At 37.9% G+C, this 26,691-nt stretch overlaps 1 protein-coding gene across 1 annotated transcript in view; it reads left to right on the top strand.

Moving 5' to 3' along the window:
- Positions 1 to 3,682: 3,682 nt before the first annotated feature.
- Positions 3,683 to 26,691, top strand: part of KLHL32 (kelch like family member 32) — a gene marked incomplete at both ends in the record, with an annotated part of 93,651 nt that continues 70,642 nt past the window's right edge. Inside the window, 2 exons of the mRNA XM_080616140.1 lie at positions 3,683 to 3,705; positions 6,369 to 6,549. Coding sequence (XP_080472266.1) covers positions 3,683 to 3,705; positions 6,369 to 6,549 — 204 coding nt within the window. The remainder of the gene's footprint in view (positions 3,706 to 6,368; positions 6,550 to 26,691) is intronic.

Here is a 26,691-nt window from a genome sequence, read left to right as displayed (position 1 = left end):
CTCCGGATCATGAGAGGGACAGAAATAGAGAGAAAGCCCTTAGTAGCCTGTCTGCACTCAAGGGCCCAGTCAGGCCCATGTTTTGAGGTACCCTTGTATATGATTGCAGGGTGGCATGAGAACAAATCCAACAATGTGGAAAAAAGGCAGTGTATCCTAGACATGTTTTGCAAACCCTGATGAAATCCCCCTTGAAAATGCTATCAAGCTGTTTGAAGGCATCTAAGATTTTTCCTATTCTGAAACTTACATTCCTAGAAGAAGAATGGCCATTTTTCTTTCGTTCTTCAGAAAATGTTAAGTTCTGATGCCCTGAGACTGAAAAAAGTACCTTTGTTCAGATGTGACATCAAGGTGGATTGCTTTAGACTGGGACAGTGGCTAGTAAACCAATATGCTATGATCTTTATTCTTATGCAGGTATTTTGTATACATATCTTTATATATATATGTTATATATTTAATCAGAATGTCTGATAAATATATCTGCATAGATTTGATTATTGTAAAAGTTCTCATTTGATTTAGCTGAATATTCGGGCACCTAAGTATATTTCTGATTTCTGTTTGTAATGCATTGTTTTATGATACAAGGAATTCTGCATATCTGAGGAGAGTTGCTTCTGGACACTGTCTCTCCAAACAACAGAGTTCAAACCTTTTATTTGGATGTCCATATTCACAACTGTGGTGGAGTAAGGAATTTTTGCTCTAGAATCCTTTGTGCCAGTATGGGCAGTGCTGTCATTTATATGGATGTTGTAGTGGTGTAATAGTTACAGATACTAGTTCTGTATTAGCAGTTCTGGCACAAGACTTACACCATTTAAGGACCTAGTTAAAACTTTTTGTGTATATAAGTCAACTTAACTGCTGAGTTTCCCCTCTTGGTACTGACGAATGCAAAGTTAGAACTAAAAAAAGACCCCTTGCTTTGATGACTGAAATGTTTCATAGATCACACATTACTGTATACATAGCAGGTGCATTGATCAGGAAATGTTTGCATTGTTAGTTGCCAGCAGCAGGGCCACTTACTTATTATGCTGTGTTTTTCTGTCTGTGGAAGGATGAAGTGTCTTAATATAACTAGAAATGAAGTTGATGGTGAGAGTGAAATGTTCTGAAACCATCATTGGGAAGCACTGCATGCCAGTTTGCTGAGCATCCAGCTGAATCATCAGCATGAGTTCTCAATGACCTCACTGCCTTGCTCAGCATTACGGTCTTTTTGGAAAGGGGAGGAAAATAGGAAACATCCCCATTCTTCAAATTTTGTTGAACTATAACTCAATGACTGTGAAGTATTACATTAAATGATCCACATATGGTTTAAATAAGCAGCCAAAGAAAGCAGTATACTTTTCTGTTGACTATTCCATTAAAATCTATTTTTTCTTTTACATTACACGTGATATATGGAGTTGAAATGTCATGTGTTGGCTGTGCTGGCTGTTACATCAGTTAATAATTTGCCATACAACCCTGTCATCAAAAGCTTATTTCTTTGGATACTTCAGCTGTTGAGGATGTAGCTTTCTATGCCAGGATACTTGTTCCAGGTTGAAATTTTAGGAGTTGCTCTTTTTGAGAATGAGATGGAGAAAAACTACATTTTACCTAGCTAAACACACAATTGTATGTGAACTGAGTGGCTGTTGCTCCTTCTGTGGTTTAGAATAAGGACTTGAAGTCTACAAGGAATTCTCAAGTGTTCCTTCTATTGTGTTCCTAGACAATCAGCTAAATAATGTTACCGGACTCCAAAATTAAAACTCTTGTGTGGTCCTTCCACTGCGGTGGTGCAGGTGACAGCACTTGCCAAAAGGTACATGTCACAGTGCCTCCCTGGTGTAAGAGCTGTAGTTTTGTCTGTAGAATTAATTGTAATTGAGAGGAATAAGAAAAGGATTAATTGTCCTTTCTTGCAGGTTGTTTGTTTATTTGTTTGTTAGCTGGCTAACAACTAAGGGCTTAATTCTGCCTTCACATATCCATTGCAGAGTCTCCATGAAATTAGTGCTTTCAAAGTATTAGAAATTAGGCTTTCAAAGTAAAACTGCCAGTCAATGTAAGATTCACAGGGAAAATTAACAACAAACTAATACAAGCAAGGAACTGGATTATTTGCACTTTAATTAGTAACACTACAAAAGGGTGTTTGTGGTGTTTCAGTATTGATCTTGGTGGAAACCTCTGATAGCACTTGCAATAGGGCATAATGTTAATTGGAAAGGAGAAAAAAACCCCTTGTAGTAAATATGACTACTTCTACCGGGCAACACTGGCAACCAGCAGTGTCACCTTATTCAGGTACTGGGAAATCGGTGTAAGACCTGTAATTGTATGGCAACTTTTGGGGAATAATTATTTGTTACAATATCCTTTATCCTTTTTGTTACAAAGTAACTTTCAGTAGTCATTAAACAGCATGGATTAATTTATGTGGTGACTTTAATATTTTGCCTTTTAAAAAAAGCTATAGAGTTTATAAGTCTGATAATATCACTTGTATGTACTGGACTGTTTATATTTGCCAGAAGGTTTGTTCATAGAGTAATAGAATAACATAGGTTGGAGATGACCTTTAAGATAACCAAGCCCACCTGTTAACCTAGCACTGCCAAGTTCACCACTAAACCATATCCCTAAGCAGCACATCTACACTTCTTTTGCTTCCCTGGATAGCCTGTTCCAATGCTTGACAACCCTTTTGGTGAAGAAATTTTTCCTAATATCCAGTCTAAACCTTCCCTAGTGCAACATGGGACCATGTTCTCTTGACCTATTGCTTGCTACCTGGGAGAAGAGGCCAATACTGCCCTCACTACAAACCTCCTTTTAGGTAGTTGTAGAAAGTGATGAGATCTCCCCAGAGTCTCCTCTTGTCCAGGCTAAACAACTTGAGTTTCCTCAGCCGCTCCTCATAGGACTTGTGCTCTAGACTCTTCTCCAGCTTCATTGTCCTTCATCCAGGTTAACAGAGGTATCTGGTCATAGCACTAATTAGTCAATTGAAAGTGTTGCTCTGAGGGAAGTGAGAGCTGCCTGCCTTTTGGAGTATACAGTAAACATATCCCGTCTCCCCTACTAAATTGTGTTTTCAGGATAAATTAATATAGTCAAAGCATGATTTCAGGTGTATGGCAAACCTCCTAGACCCTGGAGAGGCCTGTGAGATTACACTGCAAGAGATGTAAGATTTTTATAGTTGTATGTTATTCTGGGAGGCAAGCAAACACCTATAGATGCTTCTGGCCTACTCTTCAAATTGAGGGATTTTGGGGAAGATATTTCCTTCCTCACCACTTTTCTACTTTCTTGAAATAATGTGTCCCAGAGTTTGCAGACAGGAGATGTGCCTCTAGGGCAGTAGGTGCAGGAAGTTCAGATGGTAGGGTGTGAATTTCTAGAAAAGACTAGGGGAAAGGCCACTTTCAGACTGTACTCAATCTAGCCAATAAAATTTCATCTAATCTATATGGCATGTCTTTCTGCAATAGAAGAATTGAAAAAAAGTTGCTTTTGAATTACACATCCTGAGAAGTATTGATTTGTAAGGCTGAGGCTGTGTATGCTTTGAATTTTAATGTGCCTTTCCTTTCTCTCTTTCTAGCTGGAATGCTTGCTGCTTTCCCTGTAGGATTATAAACTTTGATATTCAGAAGAGCAAAACTGAAAGATGCCATCTGAGAGGTGCCTGAGGTATAGTACTTGGTAGCATGTAAGAAGTTGTTCACATGTAGGATAATGTTTACCGAATCAGGTAACAGAAAGTACAAATGTGATACTAATGGTTTTGTTCATTAGATAGGAATTCACATTATTAAATACATATCCATGTTATAATCTCCAAAATAGTACTTTCTTTTTACCACTTATCTCTAGCAAAGGGAAGCATGTCTGGGATTGATATGGGACCCCTAGTCTCTTCATATGTTATCTTCTTTATGCCTTTGTCTATACTTGGAATTTTTTATTGTGGTAGCAACTGGCATTTTGCATTCATGCACCTGAATTGGTGGCTGGTGATCATTTGTGTGTATAGGGTTCAACTATTTAGGACATATATTACTCTTTCAGTTCTTTGAAATGGCTCCAAAGCATTCTTTCCAAATTCATCTTCCTGCCTTCCAGAATCCCCCATTCTCTTTTCCTCTATTCTCTTTCCCTCTTAAAGAATCTTATTCATATATATGTACTTGCCACTGTAGCCTTTCTAATTTATTTGTGTTGTCCATTGTGTCATCAGATAATTTGTTATTTATAGTTTAATTAGTTTTTGAGAGCACTTTCAGGCAGAATTTATAAGTCTAGTTGCTTTTCTGCAGAACCTTGCACTAGTCTGACATGCTGCTGTTTTACTGAGTAGTTGACACTCATGGACTGATATGGGAGCTCAGACACCTACCTGATGATATTAATGGGACATCATATCATTCCAGTTGTGTTCTGCTTTCCCTGCCGTGTTTCTGCAGCAGAAGGAAATCAGGAATTCCTTGCATTTGATAGCTGTCGAGTTTATCAACTAACAATATCACTACAAGGTGGCCACATTATGTTTATGAGTCAATGCCTTCTCATTCATAAATAACAGTTAAATTGCCTTGCATATGTATACATTCTTTATATGTTGTTAATGCAAGGGTTACAGGCAATTGATTTTCTGCTTTGGTCATTGAATTGAAAAAAGGATTATGATAGACTTAAATTTAAAACCAAAGATGCCTCTGTGTGTGTGTGTATGGATGGATATATTCACACATGTGTATATAAAATTTCCCCACAAAAATTACCCGTGTACCTTGTCCCTCTCATCTGTTTTCTGTGGAGTGAAATAATTCTTTTCTTGTGGAAAAGGACTTTGACCTCTGAATGATGATGAAAAAAGCAGTGTAGGAATGTAGGTCTTGGTTCACAACACTGGGTGAGGGGCTAATAAAAACAGAAATAAAGACATGCCATCTCTAGCTACACCTAGCTTTTTTATACTTGTGCCAATTTGATTTAGTCACTTTGCTATAGAAATTACAGAAGTAATTGTTAGAAATAATTCCCTTGTATTTTAACAAGTTACATTTCTTGATGATTGTCATTTAGAATATCAGTGCCATTCCACAAACAAAACAGCTGAAGAAAAAAGAATCAATTGAATCCATCAGTTTGAAGTGTATGTGGAGTATGTCCATGTGTGAAATCTAAACTATTGGAGAGGGAGTGAAATTCAGATGCATGTTCTTCTCTCTGTTTCCACTTTGGCCTTCCTTCTTCTAGAAGTAATGTCTTAGTCCTTGGGTTTTTTTTTAAAGATTAGCTTAGATTAGAGCAAACAATCTGCAAGGCAGGTCTGCATTAGTTTACAGATGCCCAAGGTGCAGGAGTGAGATAAGCAGTACAGACAGTGTGCCTTGCTGGGAAAGGAGAATATAGCAGCCACACAGCTGCTGTATAGCATATGTGCAGTGAGTTACATGACTGTAATGGAAAGACAATAGCTTATTTACCTCTTAATAAAAAAAAAAAAAAAAAGAAAAATAAATTAATTTTGATTTTCTTGGGAATCACTCTCTTGAAACTCTCCTTTAGTGAAAACCTAAATTCTTGGGTAATAAAAGTTGCTTTAGTCTCACGGACTTCAAATAAACTGCATTGTTTTGTGCCAAAGAGGATTTGCAGGTTTGTTTGATTTGTTTCTCTTTGCATCAACAGTTACATTGTCTCTTCTGCTGTAGAATAAGAAACTGCGATCAGATAGTCTTAGGCTGGATGACATGGAAATTTGTATTCATACATATTCAGAGGTGGTAAGCCTCAGCATTTTAAAAACAAGCACACATCCCTTCCCCAACACAAACCAAACAAACAGGAAAAACCCCACAACACTTCATAAACGTGAATGACCTGAAATCAGTAAAGCAGTGTATCAGACTTACGCAGGCCATCTACCAGTAGTCTTCATCCTTTTTAGTAGGACCAGTAGGACATACAGCTTTCCACTAATGTATCAGTTTGAGTTTTCTATCAGTCCATTGGCACTTAGGCCCTTTATTCTTCTCACTTAATTCTAAAATTATTCTGGATTAATCCTATGAGTCCAGCTGGCTTCCAGTGCAGGAAATGAAAATCATAACAGTTGAGATTTTTAAATTCAAATATATAATCAGGTTTCATAATACTTTGTTTTACTGAGCTTTTCTTGTTATGTCTATGCCAGATAATGTTTTTTGCCTGACCGGGTTCATGACTTTTTTTCCTTTCCAAGAATTATCAAACAGTATTGTCAGAAATAGTGAAGAACTTTTTCTAAGACAGACCCTGCTTATTTCCTACATTTTTTTTGACAAAATCTTTCTCTTTTCACCTCTCAGCGTTCAGGAAATGCTGACAGGTCAGAGGCTTTGTCAGTCCAGCTCCCATAATGATGCTGTTCTGGCAGCTCTGAACCAGCAAAGAAGTGATGGCATACTTTGCGATATCACCCTTATTGCTGAAGAACAAAAATTCCACGCACATAAAGCAGTCCTGGCAGCCTGCAGTGACTACTTCCGAGTAAGTGCAAAGTTATATTTTTTTCTTTTTTTTTCTTTTATTATAATGATATTAGAATTATCTAGGAGGGGCAGGGCAGGGATGGTATAGATACCATACTGAACAAGCTTTAAATTTGAGCCTATGGAAAAGTCAGGACTATTGCACATTCAGTAAAATACACAACTTCAAATATCCACATGCATGTCATAGGAAAGAGATGTTAAGATTATTAAGGGGTTTTTATTATTATCTATAATTAGTCTTCCTCCATCACTTAATAGAGATAGGCAGTACACATCTGCATTTGAATCTTATGCCCTAGTAAAGTCAGAAAGTGGAAGATTTTCAGAGCCTTGGGCAGCGTGGTCTAGTGTGAGGTGTCCCTGTGCATGGCAGGGGAATTGGAGCTATATGATCTTAAGGTCCTTTCCAACCTTAACCTGCTGGGTTTTTTCTAAAAAAAAAAAAAAAATATTCTATTTTTTTTTTTTTTTTAGAACATAGATGTTTGAGGCGGTTGCAAATAGAGCATGGAAGGATGGGCAAAGGAAGTTTAAATGTTAATAAATGCAATTTAAGCAAGTTCAAAAGTGGATTTTTTTGTAGGGATGCAAATGGTTACTCTCAACAAGGGGGCCACAGTAGTTTCTTAAGGGTAGTAAAACTTATTTTCAGAAACAAGCATTTCTGAAATGTAAAGATTAAAATATTCTATGGGAAATCTAATTCAAACACTCAGCATGGAATATTGAACCCAGGTGCTAAAATTGGGGTAACTGGAAAATTGAGGTTTCTAATAGGAAGAACATTCTTTATATGAAGCAATTGTACTAACATTCATTATAATGCACCAGTGCAAAATGTTGGACTGTCTATAGCTCTTCAGTTGACTGGTGTTTCTAAGCATGAGTCATCCTATTGTTATTCAGAGACTAAAGCTGAAATTAATTTAAAGGTCTGTTTTCTATAACAAAGTAAGTTTATTTAATATTTTGCTTGCACTGTAATTGCCTGCTACAAACTTCTTTATAGTGACCTTTTAGGTTTTTGTTACAATAGTAATACAGTGTATGGCAACTGTTCTGTATCCTTAATTACCTGAGCAGAATTTTTATCTTAATGTCAACTCTGCCTCTCTCTTTTGGTTAGAATTGAGAGTTAATTTATTCTGTGTACTTCAGAAATATTGTTAACTTTGATGTTACTTTCACTGTAGTGATGGTGAGCCAATTGATTGCTGGTTTTTCAAGCCTGTCTGCATGCATATGTGTTCTGCTGCTGCTGACTTTGTACTGCCATAGCTGCTTATGTTGCTTTGTCATGGTGCCCTGGCCTGCTGTAACACAGATTGTTTACCACTTTTTTCCTTTCACCCCCATGCACAGAGAGGGATTTGGAAGCTTTCTAGCTCTAGAAAGTGCTCTGTGTACTTGTTGATGATAGATATACTACAGGGCTGCTGTTCTGGTTTGATTTAAATATTTTAGTAAGGGTGTCATATAATTCCTCTGCACCTGTGATGTATATTGCTTCAAGAGGTCATCATACCCTGTGCACAGAAACATCATAAAGTGGGCAGCTGTACCCACTGTTCAAGCAGTATAGTAGGACAGCTTCTACCTTGGTCACTTAGTGATTATCTCAAGATTTGAGGTGCTGTGACTCACCTTGTTATTTCCAATTGAGTTACTTGGTATTTGCTGGACAGTTATTGCAAATTAAAATCTTAACGACCTACAGAAAAGAAAAAACCAAAACAAACCCAACAGTTTTACAGTAGATCAAATTGCTAATTGCTAAGTAAATCTTTTCCTATTAAAAAATACTGAAAGAATGATCAGTGCAGCATTTAGTAATTAGATCTGCCTCAAAATCATTATAATTTGCTAGGACATATTCTTTAGACTTTAGATATCAGCTGTAAATATGGAACTCATGCTTTCTGAAATCTGCCAAACCATTTCTATTATTAATGGGCAAAAAACCTTGTTAGAAAATTGTGAAATGAGATTTACATTCTGTAGGAATACAGCAAAAAAAGTTGCTATATGCTTTGTTCCTGATTCTAATAATGTAGAAAAGCAAGAGTTGATTAAAAAGCAGTAGTGTTTTGTATTTAAACTGAGATTATTAATGATTTTATATCTAAGGGGATTTTTTCTAATTTTGGCTATCCGAGTATTCATTTTCAAAGATTTAGGAGAATGATGCCAAGCTCCATTCAGTCGGTGAAGAGAAACAGGCATTTCCAGAGGATGATAAAGGAGGATAAAAGATTTATGTAGAATGAAATGAATGACCATCTGGAAGTGCCAGATCTTTCTCCACTGGCTGTAAAGACCAGATCCCATGTTTCAAACTTAGCTGCTAATGTTGCATAAGATGATTTCTATCCTTAGTTTTTCCTGGATTTTCTTGGGGGAATTTTTGGCCAAGCCTTGCAGGTTTTCTAACCCTGAAGTCATTTATGAAGAAGTAACTGCCATGGGAAGCTTACCTTTCACTAATTTTTGAGAGATGCAAGCTCACCCACTGCAGTAGATGAGATTCTGGGAACATCAGATGTTGGAGTTGGCTTGAATAAAACTAAGATGATATACCACTATACATCAGTGTGACACACAGAACTTACCTACCATAGTTTGTGCTTACTGTGGCTTAAAGATTTGATTAGTATACCAGCCTGTCTTCAGCCCTATCTGGAGAGGCTGTCATCCAATTCTTATGTTTTCACAGATTACTCCAGAAATATGTTTAATTCTACAAAGGGCTCCATCAGAATGAATCATGGGGGTTTTTTTTCTTTGTTTTCTCTTTTTTAGCCAGTAGAACAGCTTGTACATGAGACTGGATATCTGCTTTCTACAGAGCATTTTAAGGTTTTTTACATGTTTTTTGTCTACTTTGATTTAGATAGTGCTACTTCTGGAATTGTGTTTATTTTTTTTCTTGATAATAACAAGTCAGCTGAGGAACATTTTTTTTATTTTTTTTTTCAAATTACCACTTTTCTTTCTTTTACTGCAAAGAAAAGTTTGTTAACTCTAGAAGGGTAACTAAATATGTGTCATGTTACAGATTGAGGGAATCGGAGCCATTTTATATGGAAGAGCAGAGAAGGTCACACATCTTGCCTTATCAATTTGTTTTTGAGGTTATAGTCTGGAATAAAATTTTCATTTGCTCAAGTAAGACAAGCTGCAAACCTGAACTTCAGCAAGATATTAAGGGCCAGCTTTCTCAGATAACAGCCTGCCATCCCTTCTTCCAGTTGATCTAGTTAGTCTTGTAGTTCCAGCTATGCAGAAACATTAGAATTTAAATCCTAAGCGTAGCGCCTGATTTGAATATTTGTTACATCTGTACACAAAAATATTGTGTTTTTTTTCTGTAAGAAAAAAATCCCTTAGGAAATTGCATAGAAAGTCTGCATGAAAAATACAGTTAAACTGCATGATTAGAAATCCCCTGAAAATTAGGGTTTTCTATTTGTTTTCTCTTCAGAAGGAGCTCTTTAAAAATGAGCTAAGGAATGCAGTAGTTAGCTCCATGCCCTGAAAGATTCATATGAAGAACAATAAACATAGGTATTCTTATGAATTCTTTTTTAAGCAAGAAACAGCATTTTAGGCAAACTTTTCCATACACCATGCTGTCTATTGCAGTGAGACAGGGCAGTTGAGTTAGTGAGTATGTGTGCATTGTGATAACTCTTGCAAGCTAAGTCATTTCCAATTAAAAGATTCTTTTTCGTTTTTCCCCTCTGGGAGCAAAATGAAATGTTACTGCATGACTTCATTAGTAGGCATTTACAGTGTTGGCAGGTGATTATATAACCTCTTGTACAAAAATGCATGATTTTCTTGTACAAAATGCATTGGTTTTCCAGTCAGACCAACTTTCTTCTTCCTTATTTTTCATTCGAGTGGATTTATAGTCACAGGATTTTGATCTTTCTCAAAAAGATGCAGATTTTCTATATAATCTAGATGAACAAAATTATATCAATACCTGGAATAGATTATAAAATGTCAATAATATTCTTGCTTCCCTCCCCCTCAATGATTCTCCTTAGAAGAATCTTTCTTCTCTGAAATGAACTAGTAGATATAAATTTTGCATATAGACTTTGTTATTATAACTGACCAGTTGATTCTTAAGTGATTTCTTGTCAGGGTTTTTTTCTGTGCTGTCTTTCCTCCCTGTCAACAGATAGTTTCTTCTTGTGTACACAACACTGCCAATTGTTTGTATTTGCAATATATCATGTTTCTTGATAAGGTTAGAGAACTAATGTTTAGCAAGAAATCCCTGAGGTATGAAAGGCTGTATGATGCAATAGCTTTTGAGGTCTTCTTACAGGAATCATAAAGAGGAAAAGGCTCTCCCTAACATGTCTTAGGGTTAGATCTAAGGACCTGGCTCTGAGAAATCAAAATTACTTTTGCTTTTGCAGTATAACATGGTTTTGTTTTTCAGTATTTTACCGTTGATGTACACATACCAAACAAATGGCATTTTCCTTGCTATGTACCCTGGGAGTGCTGCTACTTAGAAATTGTCTTTCCACATAACATTTAAAAATGTTTATTTCCACTGGTCCAAATTAACTCTTCTTCTAGTATTATCAAGTCATTACTGAGACTTCCATGCCAAAAAGGTGCTCATATCCCATTTTTAGCTTCTGTAGGTTGAGAAATACATCCTCTTCTTATATGTCTAAACTTTTCTTGGGATCATTTTAATTTTGTTTGTTGAGAAATGAGAACTGGGTGCTGTTGCTTCTCATTAGGGGGAAAAAACCCCATAAACTTGTCTAAAATAAGAAAAGGCTTCTATTTTTTTTCTCTGTCAAAGTTGTACTGCTAGCATAATACAAAGGTTTAAACACAAATTAGAATTTTGTTACTAATTATTCAGTAATCCAGTTACAGTTGAATGTAAATAAAACAACATGTTCACTCATTTAAAATATTTTTTTATTGTAGGCACTCTCAATAGTTTTGCTAAGTTTAATCAAATCACTGGAAGCAATGCAGCATGGCCAAGTGTGGGGTGGCTTGTGTAAAAAAAGTTTTAGGCAAATATTACATCTGAAGTATACACAAAAATGGATTGCAAATATTGTAAGCCTTTGTAAATAAGTATTATAATTCTTTGAAAGTGGACAAAGTAGGGACATATATCTGTGTTATTTTACTTTGATCATCCTTATCTCTGCAATTAATGGGTTTTTATTCTGTGAGTCTATGAAGTAATTTTCCTTTGCTGCAGACAGAATTCCCATAGCCCAGCAATGTGGGTGCTATCAAAACCATTTACAAGATCTTCCTCTCTTCTGTATTCTATTTTTGAATTTCCAAGAGTTGTTATGCTGTCGGAGTGAATATGTTTCTGTTGCAATTCGCATTGAATGTAAATGAATTATTTGCAGTTCTGCCAATGTTGGATGGTAGACAAAATGGTATCTTACTCTCTGAGATATCTTCTTGATTATTTTTATTCTTTTTCTTTTTTGAAGTCCTTATACAGTAAGTAAGTGCACCATGAGTAAGTATGGCAGAATGAACCCTGCAGTTAGTGAGATAGGCCATAGGAGACTGTCTCATTGCCTCAAATTAATTTAGTGTTATAAAAACATGTGGTGTTTGCTTACTATTCAATTGATATATTTTCTCAGTTTAACAGCAGGATAGAAAGGGGTCAATGTAGCCGTGTTCCTGTAATTGCCAATTTTCTTTACCATCTTCTTTACTTGCTCCAGGCTACCTTGGTTCAATTTTGCAGCGCAGCTAAACAAAGTGTTCTGAAGCTGGGTTGGACTCAGCTGCAGTTTCTGTGTTGCTAAGTGTCTGCCCAGGGAAAGACAATTTCTTGGGACAGGCCTGTGATAGAGAACTGTTTCATGCTTATTTTCTTCTCAGTCCCTATAGTCTGCTGAAGAAGTCTTATATTTTAGAACATTGTTGGGTGCAGTAGACACTCCTGTATTTTGCAGTCTCCATCAGTGTCTTCCTTCACAACCTCAGGAGAAATTAAAGCTATTAATCTGTGGGTGTAGTGAAGCTGAAAGTACCATAGTGAATTATTTGGGCAGAAATACACAAGCATAGGCTACAAGCACAAATACAGGCTAGGTGGAGAATGACTAGAGAGCAGCCCTGAGGAGAAGGACTTGGGGGTGTTAGTTAACAAGAAACTCAACATGACTTGGCAATGTAAGCTCACAGCCCAGAAAGCCAACTGTATGCTGGGCTGCACCAAAGGAGCGTGACCAGCAGATTGAGGGAGGTGACTCTCCTCATCTACATCATTCTCATGAGATCCCACCTGGAGTACTGTGTGCAGCTCTGGGGCCCCCAGCATAATAAGGGCATGGACCTGTTGCGAGTGTGTCCAGATGAACGCCATGGAGATGATCAGAGGCTGGAGCACCTCTCCTATAAAGACAGGCTGAGAGAGTTGGGCTTCTTCAGCCTGGAGAAGGATCCAGGGAGACCTTATAACAGCCTTCCAGTACCTAAAGGGGGCCTACAAGAAAGCTGGAGAGGGACTTTTACAAGAGCATGTAGTAACAGGACAAGGTGTAATGGCTTTAACCTGAAAGAGGGGGAGATTTAGATTAGATATTAGGAAGAAATTCTTCACTATGAATGTGCTGAGGCATTGCAACAGGTTGCTCAGAGAAGCTGTAGTGGCCCCATCCAACCCTGGAAGTGTTCGAGGTCAGGTTGTTCAGGCTTTCAAGCAGCTTGGTCTAGTAGAAGGTATCCCTGCCCATGGCAGGAGGTTGGAACTAGATGATCTCTAAAGGTCTTTTCCACCCCAAACTATTCTATGATTTGGGCAGCATGTCACTTCTAGCATCAGTGACTAGGACCTACATACCATTTTCATAACATGAGGAGTATCCAAAGAAAGAGGCAAGACTGCTGAAGAGCTAAAAACACAATCCGTATCCTAGAATGTCTAGAGTTGGAAGGGACCTTAAAGATCATTTAGTTCCAACCTCCTGCCATGGTCAGGGATGCTTTGTACATACAGCTGGTGTAAGGATATTTTAACATTACAGAAATCGCTGGCTTTCTTTTGGATGCTCCCTCAGGGTTTCTTCCATTCCCCTTCATTTGTATAAGGAGAGTCCCATCGCAATGCATATACTTTCACCTCTTGTGTTGCACATCATGCTGGTTGGTAGTTTAGAGAAAATACTTTTCTTTAAACGAATCCTTCAATTGTTTGTCAACAGTGCCATTATTTCTACACCCTGTTCACAACTTCATTTTAGTATACTGAAATGTGATTCTGGCTAGTTGAATTCATATCACTGTAGACCTTAATCTAGTAAAAGGTTGGATTTAAGAAGTGGAACCTCTACATTTGACTGTCCTGAACAGCTTTGCAAAATGCTGCTGGTTGCTTATCTTTGGCAGGAGTTAATCTTCCTAAGTCAACCTGTTTTCAGACTTAGTCATCTAAAACCTCTCTAAGTCCCAATCCACTCTTACTGGATGATGTACTGTGCAAGTGGTGAATGAATCAAACTGCTTCTCATTCTACTACTTAATAGGTAATGCCTCAAAAGAGAGATACGCCCTTGACAGCATTGGGTGAGAACTGTGTTGGATTATTAGCTAGTTGCTTTAGCAGTAAATGGTTTTTATGCCTGGGGAAAAAGAGTAAATCCAGGCTAAGTGTACTTGGTGTGTCTGAAAATTCCCCAGGTGTTTTCAGCTCAGAGGCATTTCCTGAGCAGGTGTGATTTCCTGTCTATTCAGCAGCCCTAAATAGACTTCTCATCTAAGCTTTTATCCTCTTTCCCATAAAGCCTCTGTAAGATTTGCCATCCACTGTATTCTCTAACAAGGTGGCCTGATGTGTGAAGAACTGCTTTTTGTTCTGAATCTGATTTCCCCCAGTTTCCTTTGCTTCTTTTTAGTTCTTCTATTGGAAAAGACAATGAACCATCAGTTTCTAAGTATTCTTCTCATGCCACTCAATCATCTCTCTTCCAGGTTTGAAATTCCTGACATTCACATACAACTTAAATGGAAGCTTTTCCATATGCTTCATGATCCTTTTTGCCCTTCTCTGAAGCTTTTACAGCTCTAGTATAACTTTTGTGGGATGAGGGTAAGAGAAATGCATGCAGCAGTAGGCAAAGCATAGATTTCTGCACGGGCATAGGGTTGATCTTGTTCTCTCTTGCCTAACAATTTCTAAGCTTTGATTACTTTGGATATGAATGAGCACAGGGATGACTATTTTGTGAAACTCTCATATGCTAGTTTTATAGCTGCCATTTTAGAAACCAACCCCTCATTTTGTATAGTCCTGTTTATCACATTTGGCTATGTCCTTTCTCCTTTCAATAGCTTTGCCTCCACGGACTTTCTAGCTGCGCTGCTCTTGCCCTTTTTCAGATCTTCTCTGCATATATTAAACAGACCATGCTGAGGTGTTCCACTGGAATTATTACTTCTGTGGAAACTGGCCTGCTCTTCTCTTGTTCGCTGTTTTTTATGTATTCAGTCACTTAAAGGAAAAGATCTATTTTTCTCTCTTGCCTAGTTGTCTTCAAGGCCTTTGAAGGCCTTTGTCAAAAGCTTTTGGTATCCACTTTGTGGAAAAGTAATCTTTAGAGCCCAACATAACATACTCTTCACCAGTAGGCTGCAGCTACTGCAAAAATGTATGAACAATTTTATGTTTGTGTGTGTATATGTGCAAAAATGAAATTATCACTTACCATCTTAGACATGTGGAGCATTCTCAGGCACTGTCAAAAGAACCTGGCTTTCCAAGGTCATAGGGTACCAGTTATAAAAATAAGCAACAAATGTACACAAAGCCCATGTGAAATAAAAATTACTGACGATTAGGGTGCCTTGTGAAATGCATTTTCAGAAGTTGTCATACCTGCCACTTAAGGATTTACCTAACCTCCCACCTAAGGTTCTTACCTTGGTTAAATTTCAACCAAGAAGGAATATGTAGTGTGAGGTGTCCCTGCCCATGGCAGGGGGGTTGGAACTAGATGATCTTAAGGTCCTTTCCAACCCTAACTATTCTATGATTCTATGTGTCAAGACTATAAAATTTGAGAATATTTAAATTGATGTCATCGTGGTCTGTTGGTTTGGAGGGGATTTTGTTTGTTGGAGATGAAGGAAGAGCCAAAGACTACTAAAAATAAAATGAAGATATGATTTTACAGAGAGGTAGCTAATGGAGGACAGAGCTCAGCTGATGGTGAAAGCTACTGTGACAAATGACTGCCATATTAACACAAGCTTGGTTAGCCAAGTCATCCTTCTTTTATTTAGCATATTCACAGAGTCACACAGAATAGTTTGGGTTGGAAGGGACACGGAAAGGTCATCAGTTCACCCTGTAATAAGTAGCGACATCTTTAACTAGATCAGGCTGCTCAGAACCACATCCAGCCTGGCCTTGAATGTCTCCATGGATTGTGTATCTATATTGTTAGTGTTTAACTGTATTATCAGTAAAAGGATGTGGAAAACTGAAGAAGAATGGTCAGTGAGATGGTTTTACTCTTTGGTCTTAGTATGAAGCAATTTAATAAATAAGTTAGTGGGAATTATGGGTACTACTTTAGCAAAATTGTGCTATATTCTGACTGGAAAGCAGGATTTCTAATAATAATGTAAAATAGGATTTTTTTTGAAAATATATGAAAGGTATCTAGTTCAAACTTTCATAAAATGAGCCATTTCGAATTTCAACAGTAGGATTCTTGCATAACAAGTATGCTTTTACAATTAAGCTGCAGAATAGAAAATTGACATAGTTTACTGTTGGTTAGAACATTTGGATGCTAGTGTCTAATGACATTTACATCACACTATAAATGGCTTCTTAAGAAGCTAATTATAATAATAACTAAGATTATGTTACTCCAGTTCTGTTAGATTAAGCTTTGCTGTACAATTATTTAGTTAGTAAGAAATTTGTCTTGATGGTACTATATGAAGTATGCTTTTAAAAATAAGCTCCTTAAAGGTGTCAATGATTTGATCATGGTTTTTCCCTGCAAAAGTAAATCACAAGAAGCTTTGCCTCCCTGAATGAAATGTATTGTGGTAGTTAAAATGCTAATTCTAGAGCTAGCTGACTTTTTTTCCAGTTTTATTTTGGGCTTGCTTTTGATATCACTTGCTAAAATCATCATAGGACAGGAACAATAGGATTATGCATTCACTGGGAAGCATTAAACCAATTTAAGCCAAAATTTGCAAATGTGACTCATACTCTTCTGTGCTTGACTGGAGATGCTGGAAAAAAATGTGGCTTTAGTTGTGCTGCTCCATTTATATACCAAAAGACAGGCCTGTTTAAGAGTGACTATTGTTAGGACAGACTGTACATTAGTGGGGATTTATGCAGTGCTTTGCATGGCTCTGTCTTTATAATTCCATTTTCTTGCTTCTGCCACAATGAAAACAATGATTTTAGTATTCAGGACCACCTGTGATGACTGATTTATTTTGAAATATTGGAACTAATAAGGTTACTATGGCTGTAGCAGCTTACTTTTTTTCTTTAATTATTCTGGTATGGGGTTGCACATGAAAATTGTGGAATTACTGAGTTTCTACTGCACAACTTCAACTACTTTTGAATGTCTCTAGTGATGAGGCAGCAACTCATTAGTAGTGTGCTACAATGTATCCTTTTTCTTTGTGTCATAAATTATTTGTGCATCTAAGCAGCAATTTGGGGAAGACACATTACACTGGCTATTAAGCTGACTATCAAAACACAAATAAGGTTTGATGCAGGTTTAGCCAAGAAGGCAACTTCTTAGAAACGAATGCTTATATTTTTTTTATTTCGACTGGGACTGAAGATCCTGTGCCTTATCACAACCAAGAAAATTACTTTGTTCTTGCTGGGTTACTCCCCATAACAGGAAAAGAAAAAAACCCTGCATCCTTAAGCCATCTGAACTGTAGGCTAGATCTTTACTTCAGTTTTCATTACTTATTTCTTAGCATACTAAGAAAATTATATCTTTTTGTATTAACAGTGCAATGCAATAAATGCATAGCATGTATCATTGATTTGGTAAGCTCTTAGGGGCTGTGTAATCATATACCACTGTCTGACACTGTGATGTACTAAAAAACACGAAAGGTTCCGTGGAATTTTCTTTGCAAACAGTACTATATGTGAGACTTCAGTATGTGCATAAACCCGCATGTTTTGCTGCTGAGATTTTCTTTTATTTCTTCTCATTTCTAGAACTATATATTCTCTTTAAACTGTGAATGATATCTGACCTTTTCATTTTACAGGATTCATTTTAGTTGCTTGGTGAATGCTTAAAAAACAGTATTTAGGCAGATTTCATTGAGCAGGTGAATTACAGCAGGCTCAGTTATCAGTGACTGACACTATGTGACATTTTCTCTGGGAATTTATATAGAACTTTTTGAGAAGAATCATGTAATGAGCCTCTTAATCGCATTTCATGCCATTGGTATTGATAGATACGTTTTTCCATGTGCAAAACTCCAGAGGACATGGCTGATGATTGACTTAGGATAGACAGGCTTAAACTGGGAGGAAAACAAAGCAAAATATGACATACCTAGTTAAGAGAAGAACAAGCCGCATTTTTACATGCGGTAAAGAAACATTCACATATTCAATTAGTTATTTGGATAAGGATGCATGACCATTGCATATCTAGAACGTAGTTGATATTCGATGTGGACATCGTCATCTGTCAGCGTAGTACTTTGACTCCTGTTAGTACATTCTGAATATTTTCCTTTTTGGTGATAGGTGAAAACAGCAAAGAGGAAATAATATTGCTTAATGTAATGAAGGATTAGAACATGGAGTTAACACCTAATAGTAGTACAACAAAGGAGATTAAATAGATTATGATTTATTTATTTATATTACATAAACAGTGAGTTATTTTTAATATGAACTGCAAAGGAAAATATTTTGGCCTGAAATGCCTTAAAGTCCAAATAGATAAGACAGTCTCAGGTTAGGATACTTGTAAGTTTGAGTGACCTATATATGATATGCTTAGGTCTCAAATTAGGAAGAATGCACAACTGAGCTGTTCCATTGATACCAGTAAGATTTCTCACAGGCTTAAAATTACATATAAAGTAAAAATGTCTTGAAGTATCACATCATAACTCAGCTCCCTGAGCAGTGTAGGAAATTGATCCAAGTTCTCAGAAGAGTTAGTTTACTTTCTTCATAGTTTTTCTGATGCATGAGATAAGTGTGATCAATTTTCTGTAAAGAAAAAGATGTGAAACAGGTGAATATAGAAGTGCATATACTTGGGAAGTGAATTTGAATAAAACACTGCACTTAATGAAGATGCCTATCTATTTTAAAAATTATTTTAAAGAGATCTCAAGCAACATAATTGTGGAATTGTGGAGGCAGAAATTTGAAATTACAATCCTGTTCTAAGACAGTAAAACAATGCTAGGTAGTGTTAGTTACTTTCAGAATTCAGTGCAAGGAGATAAATAGCTAAGGAAAACCTTGGCGATGTCATTGATCAGTTCTTTACCAATTAGTTTGCTGGATAGATAGATGTTTAATCACTTTCAAAATTGTTGTAGTGTTCTTTTTCAGCTGTATGTATGCATCATTCTTTTTTGTTTTTTTCAGACATGTTTCTGAATTGGGTGGGAAAGTTTGTTAAACAGTTAACATGACTACCAAACAAATTGCTTGGTTCATTTTAGTTTTTTTCCTGTCGAGCTCAGCCTTAGTAATAAGAGGCTGGGTGGAAGACATACTTAAGGTTTAGTTTATGGTAAGACTAATAAGAATTTTTTCCCATAATATTTGACCAGAGTGCTTATAAAATAGTTGATAACTACTAGGAAAAGTAAGAGTGATTCTTTTAACACAGTGCTCTGACTTAGAGATGAGAAAGCTCATGTGTGTTGAGCTTAACTTGCTGTTAGTTCTTGTCTTCCTGGATGTTCATCTTGTTGAGTGTGGTGCAATGAAAGGAACTACAAGAATGCTAGTTCACTGTGCCAACTTTCCACTCTTCCTATCTGGTGGTGATTGTGAGGAAGTGCAGCAAATGCTTATGCACTTTACAGTAGAGAATGTATCTGATTCCTGGACAGGCACACAAGAGCAACAGCTGGAGATAAAGGCAGGCTCTTTCACATCAGTTGCAAAAGCTTTCCACTGCCAGTTAGTCAAGGACGAAAGGTGACAGGGTAAGCTTAGTGGGAGATGGACTAAGTTAAGATATATTGAGCAAAACAAGCAGAAAGATTTGCTGAAACCCTATGAGCATCATGTGAATGCAGCTTTTAATGCAGGCAATTCTACAATATCCCAGGACTTTATTATTGTACTTCCTATCGCCTGCTAAGTTGGTGGTTGAACAGAATTTGTATAGGTCAGAGCTATGCCTTGGTGGGAGGACCAAATATTCATTTTGTATTGTAGTGGACTTGGAACCAGGGCTGCTGGTGATTATCAAAACGGTGATTAAGAAAAAGAAGGAGGAAATTTGGAAATGTTGCTCTTCGGGTTATTAAAGATTGCTGTAGTAAGCTCAGCTTACTTTCTCTCTTTGAAAGCTTAAATTTCTTTTAAAAGTTGCATTTAGAGTTGAATCAAAGACAAACAGATAATGATGAATGTCTCTTCACAATCTTGCTGAGGGAACATTTGGATATTTTAGAGGTAATAGCTATGCACTGGAACCATGTACTTTCCTCCTAGAAGAGCTAGGGTATTTCTTGAAGGCAGTCATTTAAATGGTCATTTGCTCATCTCTCATTTGGAACACACCAGAAAATCTGGCTAGGGGCTGGTATAGCAGAAATAAAGGATGAGCATAAGAAGGTTAAGATAGACAAATTGAAGGCATTTTGTCTGGATTCAGCCTCTCACAATTGGTGATCTGTAACTGTTTGGTTTTTTTTAAGACCCACTCACCTAACGCTTTTAAACTGAATATTACTTTACGTGAGTTCAGAGAAGTGAAAGAAAACTCTGATTCTTATATATAGTAATTTGTCACAGGAAACAAACTTAAAGGTGCAAACATTTCTCAGTTTATTGTTGCTGTCATTGTTTGTAGCTTTCACTTGAGAAATACCTATCTTCAAAAGTTATTTTTCTTCTAAAATGAATACACTAGAAGGAACACAAATCAATCTTACCTCTTCGACTTTCATTCTCCAGTTCACTCAACCGTTTACACTTAGGATTAAAGTTTTCACCTATTTTGGGCATCTAGGCTAGGCTATGTGTTTAGGCTTACTGTTGAATTAGAGAAAAAAAGATACTTCATCCCAAGAAGTTCTGTAAATTGATGCCTAAACATGTCTATTTCTATCTATTGATTACCCAGAAAATACTTCTACTTATTTTTGTTATATAGCTACCTAACTTCAGATACTCTTATTACAGGCCCTGATGACAATTTCCTTTTCTGCCAAGTTTCCAGGCATTTTACTGGTTTCCCTTAAATCATATTATTGTTCATTTAATGCCTTTATTAATTTCCTTTAAATATCTTTTAAATGTTAAACAGGTTTTATACAGCTCTAAATTAGAAGCCAATGGTTACCTCAGTGTTCACATATATATATATATATATATATATATAAAAAATCATAGAATCATAGAATAGTTAGGGTTGGAAAGGACCTTAAGATCATCTAGTTCCAACCCCCCTGCCATGGGCAGGGACACCTCACACTAAACCATGTCACCCAAGGCCTCATCCAACCTGGCCTTGAACACTGCCAGGGATGAAGCATTCACAGCCTCCCTGGGCAACCCATTCCAGTGCCTCACCACCCTCACAGGAAAGAATTTCTTCCTTATATCCAATCTAAACTTCCCCTGTTTAAGTTTTAACCCGTTACCCCTTGTCCTGTCACTACAGTCCCTGATGAATAGTCCATCCTCAGCATCCTTGTAGGCCCCCTTCAGATACTGGAAGGTTGCTATGAGGTCTCCACGCAGCCTTCTCTTCTCCAGGCTGAACAGCCCCAGCTTTCTCAGCCTACCTTCATACGGGAGGTGCTCCAGTCCCCTGATCATCCTCGTGGCCCTCCTCTGGACTTGTTCCAACACTTTCATGTCGTTTTTATGTTGAGGACACCAGAACTGCACACAATACTCCAAGTGAGGTCTCACGAGAGCAGAGTAGAGGGGCAGGATCATTTCCTTCGACCTGCTGGTCACGCTCCTCTTGATGCAGCCCAGGATACAGTTGGCTTTCTGGGCTGCGAGCGCACACTGAAGGCAGCTCATGTTCATTTTCTCATCGACCAACACCCCCAAGTCCTTCTCTGCAGGGCTGCTCTGAATCTCTTCTCTGCCCAACCTGTAGCCGTGCCTGGGATTGTTCCGACCCAGGTGTAGGACCTTGCACTTGGCATGGTTAAACTTCATAAGGTTGGCATCAGTCCACCTCACAGGCGTGTCGAGGTCCCTCTGGATGGCATCCCTTCCCTCCGGCGTATCAACTGACCCACACAGCTTAGTGTCATCGGCAAACTTGCTGAGGGCGCACTCAATCCCACTGTCCATGTCACCGACAAAGATGTTGAACAAGACCGGTCCCAACACCAATCCCTGAGGGACACCACTTGTTACTGGTCTCCAGCCGGACATTGAGCCATTGACCACAACTCTTTGTGTGCAGCCATCCAGCCAGTTCTTTATCCACTGAGTGGTCCACCCATCAAATTGATGTCTCTCCAATTTAGAGACAAGGATGTCGTGTGAGACAGTGTCGAATGCTTTGCACAAGTCCAGGTAGATGACATCAAGTGCTCTGCCCCTGTCCATCAGTTTCGTAGCCCCATCATAGAAGGCCACCGCATTGGTCAGGCAGGATTTCCCCTTAGTGAAGCCATGCTGGCTGTCCCCAACCACCTTGTTTTTCATGTGCCTTAGCATGCCTTCCAGGAGAATCTGCTCCAAGAGTTTGCCAGGCCCAGAGGTGAGACTGACTGGTCTGTAGTTCCCTGGGTCATCCATTTTCCCCTTCTTGAAAAGGGAGGTTATATTTCCCTTTTTCCAGTCGTCGGGAACTTCACCTGACTGCCATGATCTTTCAAATATGATGGATATATATGTTTATTCATTTTTACTCCCAGCAGAAAGCTTATAAAAGCTCAATACTGAGAATTCCAGTTTGTTTCCCCAGGTCATACCTGTAAGTTACTCACAGGTTTGGTCACTGTATTTTTATTTTTTCAACAGCATAATCATTTGCTCTTTTTATATGCATTTACCCGTCTCCTGAGGCTGTGTATGTCTTTATTCTGTTTCTTGTTTTCAAAAGGCCACAAGTTGTGTGGAATTCACTGAAGGAGTTTACTTATGTAAAATACTGTACATCTTGGTTGTTTTGTGATGATTTACTGCTTGCTATGCCTCACATGGCTGTAAGATTGATGTGTAAAAATGAGGACAAGCTCATTACTCTCATGGATATGGAACATCTGAGTAAGTAAGAAAATGACTCAAAGGCAAGGAGCTATTTTGTACCTCACCATTGTGACAGTGAGCAATTTTTATTTTGGGGATTTTTAATATCATCTTGTGTTTCTGTGACCCCACTGTCTGTTCTTGAAGTTGTATGTTGTGAAGGAGTCTGTACATGTTGCTGCAGTGCTGCCTGAGTGATAAAATCAATCTATCTAGACTTTTTTCTTTTTTTTTTTTTTTATCTAATTGTACTTATTTTAGCAGTAAGATATTATTCTGATTTGGTGGTATTTTATACTTATCTTACATTGTGTTTTTGAAAGGTAAGTAATAGCAGAAGCTGAGCAAGGAAAGTTAGACCCAATGACTGTGCTAAACGTATTTTACTCAGGCTGTTCTGCCCGTAATATCAGATCTGGTCACATTTTAGTGTAGTCACGCTGTTGTTGTGTGCCATTCAGTTATGAGCTTTTGCTGTCTCTTGTGTCCTGTGTTTGCAGAAGAAACCATTTCATAAAGGTGCCTTTGGCTGCTGGGGGCAAATAGTGAAACTGCATGTAAGTGTTCTGTCTGTTATATGCCCGCCTACTTGCCATGTTACTTTGAAGTCAAACTTTCAAGAGTCTGAGAGTTGTTTATTTTAATCCTTCCTTCCTTCCACCTCTTTTTTCTACTAACGAAGTGTCTGCCTGCCCCACAAAAATGAGACCATCCTAATTTGTGGCTTAAACAAGTGTGATATATTCCACAAATGGAATATATCCATTGAGATGTTTATCTTATTGCTTTGTTTTTAATGTACCCAAGGGAAAAATAGACTACTAGCCTTGCATTAAAAGCATGACTGATGGATCTATTTAAGCTTAGAAAACCTCAGAGCACTTTCAGAGATGCATCTGAAATTGGAGTTTGACAGTCCAAATGTAACTCATTCTACAGGTATTGGTGAAGTCTCAAGCCAGAATTTAAGGATGCACATGTTTCTACAGTTAAAACTACAATAGGCAAGTACAGCAGTGCAAACTAAAGACTGAGTTTGAGCTTAATTTCTGCCCATGATTGAACAGTCTTATTCATGCTGGATTAAACCTTTAAACCACCAGGCTGAGTAGGAAATTTGCCTGCTGGTGAAGGCAGTGTGGATCACTGAGCAGTACTAGGTTCATCTGTGTGGGAGGCTACTTTCCTGGAGGCTAATCCAGGTCAGCTGAATGTGAACTGTCTGAGGACCATTGCAGACCTTATCTTTCAATCATATTCTTTGGCCGTGCACCTGCCACCTGAAAAAAACAAACTGTAGTTCATACACATTATCAAAAACTTCCACAGAATACTCAGAGGGTAGTATGAGACAAAATTAATTCCATGTAGCATATGGCACACAAAGCCATTGCCTTACAGATGTGATAGCCCATTGCACTATTAGACTATGCCTGTACTAGCAAATAAGATGGATAAGGCTTTTTCTGGCCCCAGGAGTAATTTGCACAGCATGGCTCATGCCCATGTGGCTAAACCTTGTCCTTTGTGCAGACAGGTTGGCTTTATCCATGTTGTCTATTGGGAACAGCCATGGCTTGAGTTAATCCCTGAACCATAGTGAGCTATGGTTTAGGCATTCCCTAGGAGAGTGCTAATTGGCAGCAGGTCAAAGCCATGCTGGAGGCTCTGTTCATCAGACACCATGGATGATAACAGTGACAGCGGCCTGAGCCTGCTGAATTTACCAAGTTAGGTATAGTAATAAACCCTGTGTAAGACTATGCTGGAGTCTCTGTGATACAATAGAGGAATAGTAAACAAAGCCTTCTAAAGGTAAAGTTGGTAGGTCTGCCAGTTCTTCACAGAAGTGATTTGTAGTCTACAGATCAGGTTGTTTCTCTTTATCTGTAAGCTTAACTGATAGTATGGGACATCAGCCCCTGATCAGTATAGAAACTTTATTAGTAGCCACTCTGTCTTGCTGGTTCCTGTGTACCAACAGGTAGTGTACAGACAGTTGCTGCAGCACAGTCAGAGAATGCAGAGCATGCAGGATCTTGTATCACTGAGCATTTCCAGCCTTACTGCAGGCAGTCTGTGATGGAACTGAGTATACAGAGGGTGTGCAAATCTGCCCCTATGTAGACAGGTGTTGCTTTGAGACTTCAATCTCTTTATTCATGCTTTGGTGTGTGAATGGAATATTAGCCAGAAAGTTAATTTAGTATTGAATTTCTGAGAAGAGAAGCTTGTCTATTCCAAACACAAACTGCAGGTCTGCTTTTGCAAGGAGCAGATGGCTGACAGTACCTTGCAGCTTCTGGCAAGCCCTGAAGCCTCGTGATACCTATTAGAGCTCCTTTGATACATCTAAATGACAATGCAATGTCCAACTCTGATTACATATTTAATAGAATTAGAAAAGTGCCTGAATTTGCTAGACTTTTTTTTTTCTTTCTTCTTCTCTAGGTATATTTCATGAGTTTTCCTTTGTTTGATAAATCTTTTAAACTATTTGAAGCTTCTTTTCTATTGACAGTTTAGAAGAAGACCTGATATCACTTTATTGAAATAGAAATTGCAAAAATACAAGGAGTGACTGTGTGATAAATGTCACTTTTGCTTATACTGGATGATTTCCAGGTGACAGATTTATTATAAAATTATGGTGTTTTAATGATGAAGATAATAGCATTATCAGAAGAAATTACTTTTTGCAGGAAACACTCGGTTCTTTAAAGAAGCCACCTGGGTCTAGGTGGGTGCTATGTGCTAAACTGCTAGAGGGAGTAGGGCTTACTTTTTCTTTTTCCTTTAAATTCAGCAGGGCTCGGTGTACAGGCTGCACATATGAAATCCAGTGTGCTTGTTGGCTGCTTCAGTTTCTGCGGGTATCAGTCAGAGTAGAGACAGAGGGTACATTCATAAGAAGTGTTTCTTTATGAGAGATCTCCAAGGTAAAGTTTGGTAGCCTCCACAGAGGCATTAAGTTTGGCACAAAACCGACTGGGGATAAGTTTAGACTCTCTTTACTCATGACAGATGGTAGAACTGTTCAGTTTATTTGTTCACAGTTTACTGTCTGAAGACTGTGAGTGGTATATTTTGTTAGAAAACGTGTGGGAAAGTGGCAAAGAATGGAGAAAAGGACTGATAAGAAGAGGGAAGGAGTGATAAGTAGGGGTACTGCAGCAGGAATGCAGCCTGAGAGGAAAGAGCAAAGGGCAAAAATAGCCGTCTAAGTTTATCAGAGATGGGAAGAAAAAAAATTGCAATGAGGATCTAGAGACTGAGTAGGGTTGCTTCAGTCCAGGAAGGCACTGAAGACTGATGATCTGTAAGGTAAGACTGGGTGAAAAGGACTGTGTCTCTCCTCGATGTTATTTTCAGAGAAGTTCCATAGCACCTTGTCAATCTTCAGTTTAGGTTTTATGATCGGAGAAACTGGGGCAGTAACAAGTAAGGGGAGGTTGTAAATTTAGGTGACTGCATCTCCATCCATCCTTCTCATTCAATAACTTGAGTATTATTCACATTCTGGTCTGAGATGCTTATTTGGAAATGATTGTTTATAAAAGATGCTGTAATAACTGGCCTTTGTCATGAGAGTAATTGTGTAGGCCTTATTGTTCCTTCCTACATATAATGACATTAAACATAAGTATTATTTCTAGTGGTGCTTGTATAAAG

This window comes from Psittacula echo (assembly GCF_963264785.1).
Source record: "Psittacula echo genome assembly, chromosome: 4".
Classification (NCBI taxonomy): Eukaryota; Metazoa; Chordata; class Aves; order Psittaciformes; family Psittacidae; genus Psittacula; species Psittacula echo.
Note: the sequence above shows the minus strand (reverse complement) of the source record. Positions and strands in the feature narration are given on the sequence as shown.